The sequence below is a fragment of the Lontra canadensis genome, unplaced genomic scaffold (genome assembly GCF_010015895.1).
Source record: "Lontra canadensis isolate GAN:19392208 unplaced genomic scaffold, GSC_riverotter_1.0 scaffold15, whole genome shotgun sequence".
Taxonomy (NCBI): Eukaryota; Metazoa; Chordata; class Mammalia; order Carnivora; family Mustelidae; genus Lontra; species Lontra canadensis.
This window is the reverse complement of record NW_022631009.1, coordinates 13,088,405-13,101,171: the sequence shown is the minus strand read 5'-3', so window position 1 is coordinate 13,101,171 and position 12,767 is coordinate 13,088,405. Positions and strand designations below refer to the sequence as shown.

Below are 12,767 nucleotides of genomic sequence, written 5' to 3'. Positions count from 1 at the left end.
GATACAGTCTGGGGGAGGGGTGGCTGCTAAGGAACAATGATCTAATTCCACATTTCAGAAGCTTCATGTTTTTATATTTGTTCTCACTGAATGTTCTCAGATGAATATTATCCCAGAGTTTCTGAACAGAGACTCAGAGGGTTTACATATGACTATAGATTTTCAATTAGGCTGAATGGAATTTAAATCCAGTCAGTAATCTCTTTACACTATAAATCTAATTCTGTAATCTCTCAAACCCAGTTCTAGTTTCTTTTAACTGTATTATAAAGAGTCAGAGAAAACTTGCAGATAACCTACCCTGCAGACGTGTTTTAAACTGTCACTAAGAAATAGTTAACTTTTTAATCACAAACTAAAATTTAAAGAGCTATTGTCATTTACTGTAATTAAAAAAGGTGACAATATTTAGTGTAGTAATTTGTGTTACATATTAAAAGGATTACTACAACAGCGTTTCTTAAACATAAAAGGGTATCTGTGATCAAATTTTGGAAAATGTCAATTTAAACAAAGTAAATTGTATTTCTTTATTGAAAACATTCTTAGAATTTTTTAAAATATCAGGTTCATAAGAGAAATAATACATTTTTCAAACTTACGGGAAAAAAAATTTTTTTTTTTTAAAGGAACATTTATTACCACAGAAAACAAGAATGTAGAAAACACCATACCAGAGTAGCTCTCCAATTTAAGTGCTGGGCCTCAGCCAACACTTTCTGATTAAGTAGATCTGGGGTATGACCCCCAAATTTGCATTTCTAACAAGCTCCCCAGGTGCACTGATGATCTGGTACTGGGAACAATACTTTTGAGAACCTTGGCTCTACCCAGATGCTTCAAGATAAAAAGTCTCTAAGGCACACAGATACTAACTGAAAAAGTTAGCAGGCCAAAACCAGCAACATTCTCAGATCATTTCTAAGGAGACAATATGATTCATAAGCCCAATTCTGATGTTACATACTATGAACTGAACATATTTGAAATTCACGTTTTAAAGAAGTTTCACACCTTTTGTGGTGAGAAAATAATATACTTTAGATGACATGTAACCTTCACGTTAACTTTCATTCACAGAACTTTTAAACCATTCAAATAGTTATTAAAGACTTTTGACTAAAGCTCTTTTATAAATCATAAAACTTTAACACACATCCTCAGTTCATGAGAGAAGCTGACAAAACTTACCATGTGGAATATCATCAGAATAAAGGTTTTTGTACACATCCATAGCAAAGTCTACCATGTTGGTATCACTAAGGAGATCCAATTTCCCTTGTAATAATTCTTTTTCATTATATATCTGCAAGAGAAAATTACGTTCTAATGAGTATGCCGAAGTTCTCCCAAACAAACTGATAAACCACACCAACTCTACTGACAGGCACAGCACATGTAGTTGTTTTCTTGCCACACCAGGTAATTAGTAATCAACTAATTTTTTTATCTTCTCACCATCTCACATCCACATGATAGGTACTCAACTCTCCTTGGGGTGGCCTTTTGTCTACCCCCATATCTATTTTTTCTAAATGATTTGAATCCTTTATAATCCTTCCCTATCCATACCACTAAAACAGAACTAGCACCCATTCTCTAAGTCAACCATGTCATACCAGGTTTTTGCAAGGAAGTCAGGAAACAATTTAACCTACAGGTCAAGGACCAAATAAATACACTAGCAAACTCACATAAATGTGAAGTTTAGGGAAATGAGCAATATGTAAGGATCCTATATAATAGTATTCAAGGAGATAGTAACCAAAATTTGAAAAAAATTTTTTTTTTAAAATACGCAGTCATCAGGATAAAGCTTCAGCAAAAGCTTTGCATACTAAATCCAATTTTGTCAAGGAAAGAAAAATGTAGGAAGATTCCACATTTCAAGCCTGTAAAAAGATGAAGGTGATCAAATGGTACAGCCATGAGATCAAAACTGAACCTTCCAAACTCTACAAAGAACTCTAACAAAATAGTAAGAAAAGAGAGAACTGAAAATGGCTATAAAATTTTAATAGCCACTTTACAAGAGTATAACCAAATAGCCAACAAACCAAATATCTCAACTTCATTCATTGTACAGAAAATGCAAATTAAGCCACATTAAAAACACAAACCAAAAAAAAAATGGCAATACCAGTGTTGGTGTAGATTTAGAGTAACTGAACACTTACTCTTCTGGCAGAAGTACAACTGCTTTGGAAAACTGTTTTCATCTTCTAAAATCAAAAATACTTTTTGACCCAGTAATTCTGCTCCTTGATACCCAAGAGAAATGGGTGCAAATATTCAAAGGACATTTCCAAGAATGTTCATGGCAGTACTACTTGTAATAGCCAAGTTTATCAACATTAGAATGGTTAAACTGTAATATACCCCTTTAACACATTAACATTCAGCATTTGAATCAAAGAACTACAGTTATCCTACCAACCTGGATGACTCTCACAATGTTGAATAAAAGAAGTCATATAAAGCAGTACAATGCTTAATTTCCTATACGTAAAATCAAAACCAGGCAAAACTATTCTAGATCAGACTAGCGCTTACCTTTGGGAGGTGTGAGTAGTGACTAAGAGGGATCAGGGGAAGGTTTTTAGGATATTTGTAATGTTTCATTTATTGATCCGGATGGTGGTCACATAGTGGGTTCACTTTGAAAAAAGGTGCTTATATTTGGCACTTTTCTGTATGAATATAATATTTGATAAAAAGTTTACTTAAAAAAAAATTGAGGCTTCCTTTCAGTGTACCCTATAGAAACCTAATCTTGTGAAAACATCTTTCCCTAGCATGCCAACCTCTTCTTGCCACTCCATTAATAGCTTTTAATTTGTATTGTCTCTTATCTATTGTAGATTCAAAACCCTGCTCCTCAGCCATCAGATCTTACTGGCCTCTTAAATCCGTAGCTGCTTATTATCAACTTCCCTAAATTCTACCTTATACCCACACTTACTCTGTAAAGGGCAGACAGTAAATATTCTAGACTTTTGAGCTAAGAGGCAAAAATCTAGGAAACTAGGGGCACCTGGGTGGTCAGTTGAGCAAATGGACTCATGGTTTCAGTTCAGGTCATTATCTCAGGGTTCTGGGATAGAGCTCCACACTTAACAGGGAGTCTGAGATTTTCTCTCTTCCTCTGACTCTGCCCTCCCCCACCACAAGTGCTCTCTTGCAAGCTCTCTCTCTAAAATAAACAAGTCTTCAAAAAAAAAAAAAAACCCAAAAAACCAAGATAGTATAAGTACTATAAGAGTTTTCACAATTCCTTTTCTTTTTGAAGCAAAAAATAATGGACTAAACTTTTCTGTAAAAGAGATCTACTCATGGAAGTATGAAATTTGGGGGGGGAGGTGGAATTCACTTAATTGGGGACAAAGTTAGTGTTCTATAATTGAAACTGCAAATGTTCATTAGTTAAAAATTATTTTTAGGGGCACCTGGGTGGCTCAGTCAGTTAAGCGTCTGCCTTCGGCTCAGGTCATGATCCCAGGGTCCTGGAATCAAGCTCCACATGGCGCTCTCTGCTTAGCAGGGAGCCTGCTTCTCCCTCTCCCTCTGCCTGCTGCTTTGCCTACTTGTGGTCTCGTTCTCTGTCAAATAAATAAAATCTTTAAAAATTAAAAAAAGAAAATATTCTTTTGACATTTCTTCCTGCTGTCATCCTCTACAAATCCAACATCCATACTGATGATTCCTAAGAAACTCAAGTCTTAAAATTTCCCACAACTTCCCACAACTTCCATTTAGTACCTCATCTCTAAGATTTCAACTTAAATTCATCATCTCTTTCACCATTACCATTAAAATGCTTCATTATACCCTCTGTTCTTTTTTATTTTTATATCCCCCTTTTTGGTTGTCATTTACCACATTAGATCCATTTTTAGCTATTCAAAGATCTTCTCATTAGTACTATCATTGACTCCATCCATTCTCTCCAACTAAACACAATTCAATGTCAATCTTTATTTCTGGAAAAAAGTCGTCTGTCTTCTATGTTCTGGCTAGGGATGACTCTAAAATGTTTCAGAAACAGGCAATAATGCTATTTAATCACATCTGTGCTTTTCTCTGCTAATAAGCAATCTCTAGAATGACATGTAAGTCTACCTCCAAACATTTCTACACTACTTAAATAACCTTCCACTGCTCCTATCACTCACAGAGTGATTGTCATCAACTCTTACAAATGTATAATTTTCAATCTCAGTTGGGCCATCCACACTTCCCAATCCTTATACTTTGGTCAGTTTTCTCAGTCCCATTTCCATTCCTTATCTCACTCTACTCTCACACAGGATGGCCTAGCCTCCTAATGGAAAATATTCAGGAATACTCACTTTGTCCCAGAAGGCTAAGTGCTTTGTATGCATTATCTCATGTAATTTTTCTAACCCCATAAGATTTGTGGCAGTATCAACACTTTATGCATGAGACAGGCTTTCTTAAAAAACAGCTCTGAAGTACAGAGATATTAAATAATCATTAAAAGCTTTTACGCCCCTCTATTTTACAGCTAAGGACACAACAGAAAACAAAACAAAGATCCTGCTCTCATGGAGCTTACATTATCCAGCATATTACAAATATATCAAATTGTTACTCTTAGGAATCATGATCCCTGACTCCATCCTAACCATCTAAAACTCAACTTAAAACCAATCCTCAAAGTCCTTTTTGCCCACCGAATAGAATCTCCAATTTTGATAGCACTCTGCCCCTACTTCTCTTTTTTTTTTTTTTTGCCTCATATGTAATTATAGACCTTTATCTCCTCTAAAGGATAGGTAAGTTTTTCAGCGGTGAGATGTCTAGGTCTTATCCTGGATTTAACACAACTCCATGACAGGCCTATACTTAGTAACTGCTAAGTAAACCTGTCTTCCTCTTGGTGTATTCCAGCCATTTTACCAACATTATCTACAAAGAGGCAAGTACTGAGCAGTTATTTTCCACCATTTCTCAGCTGCCCTTCATAGTTTTGGTCTTACCCTATGAAAACCTAATTTACACTCACATATTCCTTCCTGTTATGTATCTGCCTTATAAGACAAAAGTGTAAAGAACACAGTACAAGAATATGAACTTTGGCTGATTTAGAAGCATTTCTACTGGGGCACCTGGGTGGCTCAGTGGGTTAAAGCCTCTGCCTTCGGCTCAGGTCATGATCCCAGGGTCCTGGAATCAGCCCGCATCAGGCTCTCTGTTCAGCAGGGAGCCTGCTTCCTCCTCTCTCTCTCTCTGCCTGCCTCTCTGCCTACTTGTGATCTCTGCCTGTCAAATAAATATATAAAATCTTAAAAAAAAAAAAAAAAAGAAGCATTTCTACAAGTAGCTGATAAAGGATTTCAAATATGGCATTTTTCTATTCCTTGATCTTTGGTGAATTATCCTCACACATCCAGAAAAGGAAAAAAGGCAGAATGTACTGTTTTATGCAAGCTCTAAAATACAGGTGTAAGTACATCCTACCTAAGGAGAAATTAAAAACAAAGAAACAAACAAAAAAAACCCTCTCATGACAAAGCTTTATATTACTTTATTTTTACATTCCTGAAATTTATTGAAAATAAACTGCTTGTTCCCTAACATCACAACTTTAGAATCCCCTTATGTGTTTAGAAAAGCAGATAAATTTGAGGATTAAACCTGTCCAGTGAACAGTAAATTCCAGGAAGATCTGACGTTATCAAAACAACTTAATGTTTATTTGCAGAGCTTTTCTGTTTTACTGTTGAGCCATAAATCCACTCCCCAAATTTAGAGTTCCCTAAGTAGGCTTATGTTGTAACCTGCTTTCAGATACAGAATTCGTTTACTTTTCTGGCCAATAATCGAATCCCTTCAACATAGTAACATTATTATAATTACTAAAACGTACCAACTTCCCAACAAATTCAAGGTATAACTAAGCCCAGTATTTCAAAACTTTCAGGATTGAGACGTTTTGAAATGAGGTACCAGAACCACAGGCTAATTCTAGGTATCTCGAGTAGCTAAATGAAAGTTAATCTTCATGTTAACTCGAAGTCTGTATACACCGGAAAACCACTTTTAAGTTAAAAAAAATAAATGTGCAGTTTGGTTTTTTTTTTTTTTTCTTTTTGGCGGGGGTGGTGCGGTGGGGGGAGGCGTCCCCATCCGACAAAATATGGCACGCTTCTAGGAAGTGGCTACTTGCCGAAAAACCAGGAACTCTCTGCGAAGAATTCGCAACTTAATGTAAATTAAAATACTAGGTGTTTAAGTGTAAGAAAATTATTCCAAAGATCGGCAAACAAAAACAAAGCCAAGCACACCCTTCCCACAGCTCCCGAAAGAGCAAAAAAGATCTGTAACATTCCAATATGCTTTTTGAAGCAAGCGTTACTGCAGGGAAGCGGCGAATGGTTGGTCAACTTGAGAGGAACTGACGCGGAAGTCCCTCTGGCACTGTCACCTCCAGTAGTGAAGCAGAGACCTCTTCTTCCCCTAAGTTGCCGGCTGTCCCCTCACTTCTCATCACAACCAAATTCTGCGGTGCTAATTAACTGGGACTGTGCTAAATTACCAGCAGATCCTTACTCCCGAACGCAGGACCAAACTCGCGGCCGCCTCACACGTGTATCAGGCCTACGGCTATCGCCACTGCCTCTAGGCCTCGCCCCGCGCCTCATACGCTCCCACGCCTTCCTCGCGGTCAAAGCCCCACTCACCTCTTTCACGGAGAGAAACTCGAGCAACGGAAAGACTAGATGCCGATCCAAAAAGTGCGCGATGCGAGTGGTCAAGTCGTACTCCGCCATCTTGCTAAATAAAAAGGGAGTCTGCCCACTAAAACTTTATTGACAGCGCCGACAAAAGAACAAACAGGTCCATGTTGCGCAGGCGCAGTGGTTAAACAATCCAAGGGTAAGGGGTGGGGTCCAGCCCGAAGAGCTCAGAGAACAAAGGCGCATGCGTGCGGATCTTCCCTGCCTTTGGGCAACTCTGGGATTGGGCGGAGCCGCGGGCGCAAGTTCTTCTGTTGGCAAGTTTGCCGGTACCTACTCTCCGTTCGGCTAATAAATTTTGCAAAAATCTGAGAAATGACTGTTAAGGGGTAGTCGGTTACATTGGGATGCGGCAGAAGACGAGATAACGAAGCTCTTGCTGTCTGGAAAGTTGCGTAGAAGGAATTCTTGAGGTTTTATTTGGCATATTGTGATCGTTTTTTAATCTTATGTTAAATTAAGGTGGACGGGTTTCTAGGCGGGAAACAAGTTAAGTAATTATCGATTATGGTAAGAGCCATAATTGGGTGGGGGTGGTCGGGCTGGGCCCATTAATTAGGGGCGGGGGGTTAGAGAAAAAACTCAGAATAACAATTTAACTGAGAGCTGTAGTGACAGAAAGAAGCGGCTAAAACTGGAGCCAGGGTAAAACCAGGGCTGGTGGATGGCTTAGCAAACAAAAAGGTCACGAGACAGGAAAGGACTTGGTATATTCCAAAAGCTAAATATCCTGTGAGATGAAAGACGTTGGGAAGGGCCAGGTCATGATTAAGGTAAGGAGCGTGGATTTTATTTTAAGTGCTCTGAAGTCTCCTTTGCTAGTCCGTTTTCATCTTTCAGGCCTCTTCATTTTGGACTGCCTCAGGCTCTTGGACCTCTTCTCTATGTAAGTCAATACCCTCGGTGATATCATTCAACCTGGGGCTTTAAGTGTAGTCTGTACATTGACAACTTCCAAATTATAAGCCAATACAGAATACTAACCGCAGAGGCACATATATCTAGCACGCTACTCAATATCTCAATATTAACATGTCCAAAACCAAACTCCCACATGTAGGTCATCAAAACCTGCTCTTTTTGTACTCTTCTCCATCTCAGTGAATGCTAGTTCCATCTGTCCAGTTGCTCATACCCAAAACCTTGGAGTCATCTTTGACTTTTCTCTTTCCGTTACACTGTGCACTGAATTCACCAACAAACCCTTTGGCTTTAACATCTGAAGTATATCTGGATCCAGTCAGTTCACACACCACCTCTAAAGTCCCTAGTCCAAACCATCATCCTATCTTGCATTGATTTTTGGAGTAGCTTCTTCACTGATTACCTTGCTTCCCCTCTTTTCCACCTGTGATTTATTCTCACAAAGCAGCCAGCATGACTTTTAAAACTTAAATATGCTTGAGACTATCCACGCCTTGTTATCTCGCACTGACCTCATCTTCATCTCATCTCTTCTTGTTCACTCTGCCCCAGCTCTAAACAACACTATTTTTCTGTCTGTATAGATTTCCCTATTTAGGACTTTCATATGAATGGAATCATATAATATGTGGCCTTGTCTGTCTGACTTTTTTCACTTTGCATAATATTTTCAAAATTCATTCAAGTTGTAGCATTTCATTTCTTTTCCTGGCCAAATAATATTATATGGCTACACCACATACGGTTTACCCATTCATCTGCTAATGGACATTTGGGTTGTTCTCTCTTTTGGCTACTATGGATAATGCTGCTGTAAACATCTGTGCACAGATTTTTGTGTGGACATACGTTTTCAGTTTTCATGGTTATATATCCAAAGATGGAATTGGTGGGATATATGGCAACTATGTTTAATCACCTGAGGAACTGCCAGACTGTACTATCATTTTACAAGATGTTAACACTGGGGGAAATTGCATAAAGGATACGCAGGATCTTACAAGCGCCTGTGAATCTACTATCTCAGAATTGTTTTGGTTGAAAAAAATGATTCCTAGACTTTGGGCATAAGAAACTGGGTTCCCACTGGTGACTCGTAGATGAAGGGAGAATGATAAAGGAATAGGTATGGGTGCTAAAATCAGGAATTCTGTTTCAGACAGAATAAGATCCCTATTAGATATCCAAGTGGTGATGTGTAGTATACAAATTGAGATACAATTCTTGATCAGTTGATAAAGTTGTTACCACTTACCATGCATGTAATCTTGTACAGTAGACCCTCCCCCCTTACCCATAGCAGGTACGTTCCAAGACCCCTAGTGGATGACCGAAACCATGGACAGTACAAAACCTTATATATATTATGCTTTTGCCCATACATACATACTTACATGATAAAATTTAAATTATAAATTAGGTACAAAGTTTCCTGGAAGCCCAGAAAGTAAAGTTGTAATAGAATATAGACAGGAAAAGAGGAAGTTAAAGAAATAGCAGCCAAGGCTTCCAGCAGAAGTGAGCTGGAGCAGAAGAAGAAAGCAAGCAGGTACAGTATGGAAACTTGCCAAAAAAGGAACAGAGGACATTTTCGAGAAGCAGAGAGAAATAAGATGCAATTCAGTTTGATTAACATTTTAAAGTTTTACCATATGGAAGGTATTAATGGGAATATATAATCAGTAAAGCTATATAGGAGCTTTCAAACGAATAGGTGGCAATTATTTATTCATTCTGTATAAATCAAATACAATGTTCCAGGCCCTGGGAATATAAAAACAGACTACCCTCTCTAAAGAAGTTTATATTCAGGGGGGAGGAGATGGATACAAACAGATAAATACATACTTTGTCCAGTGGTGATGAATACTATGAAGAACAATATGCAAGGCAGAAGTTAGACAATTGTGGAGAAAGACTTCCGGCTTATATAATGTGATTAGGGAAGGCCTCTCTGGTAAAGTAGAATGTGAAAAGAGACCTGAAGAGAGTAGGGAACCTGTGGCTCTCTAGAGGAGAAAAATTCCAGGTAAAGGAATATGAAATCTAAAAGTACTGAAGCAAAACTGAATGCATATATAGAGAGAAACCAGTTAAGAGACTACTGAAATAATTCAAGCACGAGATGATGGTGGCTTAGACAAGAGTGATAGCATTGAAAAAGTTGTGCACAGTAACAAAATTCTGAATATATTTTAAATGCAGAGCTTTCAGTCAAATAAATAAATAAAATCTTTAAATGCAGAGCTATCAAAATTTGCTAATGGATTAGATGAGAAAAAGCAGGGTCAAAGATGACACCAAGGTGTAGAAGAACTGAGATGCCATTTACTAAAATGAGGAAGGGTGTGATAGATGCATGTTTTAGAGGAGAGAAGTCAAGAGTTTAGTTTTGGACATACTGTGTTTTGGATGCCTATTAGACATCTAAATACAACTGATTAGGCAGCGATGTATAGAAATCTGGAATTTCGGAGATAGGTAAAAGCTGGAGACAGAAAACTAGATCTTGTTAACCTGTTGGTGAAATTTATAAACATGTGAGTGGGCAAGATCAGAGTATGAGAGTGTTTGGAAGGAAGGCTAAATCTTAGGCACTTCAATTTATAAAGGTTGGGACAACTTAAATCAAGTAAAAAAGCTAGAGAAGGATGGGCCAGCAGGTGGTGGAGAGAATAGGAGAAGTAAGAAAATGGTGTCCCAGGCCCCAAAAGAAGAGAGTGGTTCAAGCAGCAAAGAGCAAAGAACTATGTCAATTGGTGCTGTTGGTTCAAGAAGACAACTGAGTATTGTCCTTTGGCTTTCAAAAATATGCAAGTTATTGTTGATCTTGATAAAAGCAGTTTCAGTGAGTAGCAGATGAAAGCTTACTTTGTGCAAGCTCAAAAGATGGGAGAAAAAGTGAAACAACATATATAAACATATCCTTTGAAGAATTTTACTAGAAAGGAAGGCAGTGAAATAGAGCTATAGATGTGCAATCTAGGGAGGGTGTTTTAAAAGTTGTTTGTATACTGATTGAAATGATATAATAGTTCTGTATATAACCGTAATGAAAGGATAGAGTATTAGCAGAAACTGTAGGGAATATGAAAAGATCATGGATCCCAATCAGGCTGATCCCATAGACTGATTCTCAATGGGAGTAGAGAGAATGGAGAAATCTTGGTGTGTTGGATATCTTTTGTATTTGGACTGCTGACTTTTTACAACAGCTATGGAAGAGAGCCTTGCAGGTGATTGAGGAACAATTTGAACATTGTATGTAGAGATACAAAAACAGGAAAATGGCAGAAATATTTGAGAAAGACAGCTTGGGAAGGTAGCTGAAGATTGAAGACTAGGGGAGGATATGCCAGAAAATAAGACAGGGGTCAAATAGTAGAAAGCTTATATGAGGAATCTGAAATTTATCTGAGGTCATGAGGAAGTTTAAAGTATTTTTGAGTATGAAAATGAATAATTCTGTGTTTCAGGAAGATAATTCTGACAGTTTGTGGACCGTGGATTAGATAGTGAAATACAGCCAGACTGTAGAAGGTCTTCAAAACCAGACTGGGAAACTTGGATTTGATCAGATAGGAAATGGGAGCCACTCATTAAGTTCTTAAATTAAAAAAAAAAAAAAAAAAAGGTTAAAAAAAAGAAGACAGTGATGTTTTGTCCTTTAAAATTAAACTAGAAGTGATTTACAAGTTGGATTAAAGTGGTGACAGATTGGAAACTCTGTTGATTTGCCTGGCTTTTCCCCTGGAATTTTCCTTGCTGGTTTATGAAAATATCTTGTTTCTTTTTATAAGAGATTTAGCCCCAAATATGGAAAATCTGACTTTCTTGCTTTAGTCTTTTCCTAGTGTTTTAGATAAAAAGAGATATTACAGAAGAACAGGCAAGGCCTTACCTGGTACTCAGTGGTATTTGATTCTCATTCATTTATTAGATATTGATTAAATACTTTCCATTGGCTTTCACCAAGTCACGCTCTAGGGAAACAAAAAAAAGAAACCAATCTCAGCCCACATGGAGCTTATAGTTAATGGGTGGTAGCAGGTGTGCAAAATGTAAAATAATCTCGGAATAGTATGAGAGAGTCCAAGCACAAAGGACTCTTGGGGGTCCAGGGAGGGAATGATTTGTTGCCAGAAGAAGTTGGAGCTTCGTGGGGAAGGTAGCGTTTGACTACCTCTACCTGAACAGATGTAGCTAAGAAAAGAGGAAAGAATGTTTCAGGCAGAGAGATAAGCAGGAACACAGGCTTGGCCTTGAAAAAAAGCTTAGCGTGATCAAAGATCACATTGGGAAGGTCTTTATGCCTAGAGGTGTGATGTTGAGTGGCAGAACAGGAGTCTGCATTGAGGGATGTTGGCAAAAATGTCAAGGGCACTGAGGATTTTGCTATTAAGTTCGAATTCTAGCTTGCAGACCAGTCTTCCTGATAACTCTTTTAAAATCTCCCTTCAACACATCCTCTTCCTCTGGCTTTCTAGTTCAGTCCCTGATCATCTCACATATAGATTACTGGAAAGTCTTTCAGAGGTTCTCATTGCCCCAGATCCTACACTTATCTAACCTGTCCTCCCTCTACTGTCTGGATGACTTAAATATACATCTAACTTTGCTATGAACTGAATTGTGCCCCCCAACTATCAAAATTCATATGTTGAAGTCCTAACCCATTGCGGCTTAGAATGTAACTGTATTTGGAGATAGGGTCTTTAAAGCGGGTCATTAGGGCACCTGGATGGCTCAGTTGGTTAAGCATCTGCCTTCAGTTCAGGTCATGATCCCAGGGTCCTGGAGTCCAGTGCTGTGGCTGGCTCCCTGCTCAGCACACACACACTCACACACACACACACACACACACACTCTCTCTCTCTCTCTCTCTCTCTCTCCTTAATAAATAAATTAATTAATTAAAAAATAAATTAAAAAATAAAAATTAAAGTGGATAATTAAATTAAAATTAGGTCATTCAGTGAACCCTAATCAAACATGACTCATGTCCACATAAGACGAGGAGATTAAGATACATACATGTACAGAGGAAAGACCAGGTGAAGAGACAGAGAGAAAATGGCCATT

The 12,767-nt window shown here is 38.1% G+C and overlaps 1 protein-coding gene across 1 annotated transcript in view; it reads right to left on the bottom strand.

Moving 5' to 3' along the window:
- Positions 1–6,833, bottom strand: part of EIF3E (eukaryotic translation initiation factor 3 subunit E) — a 43,622-nt gene extending 36,789 nt beyond the window's left edge. The window contains exons 1-2 of the mRNA XM_032858470.1: positions 6,705–6,833; positions 1,192–1,306 (exon numbers count right to left, since the gene is read on the bottom strand). Coding sequence (XP_032714361.1) covers positions 1,192–1,306; positions 6,705–6,794 — 205 coding nt within the window. The 5' untranslated portion in view covers positions 6,795–6,833. The remainder of the gene's footprint in view (positions 1–1,191; positions 1,307–6,704) is intronic.
- Positions 6,834–12,767: the final 5,934 nt, after the last annotated feature.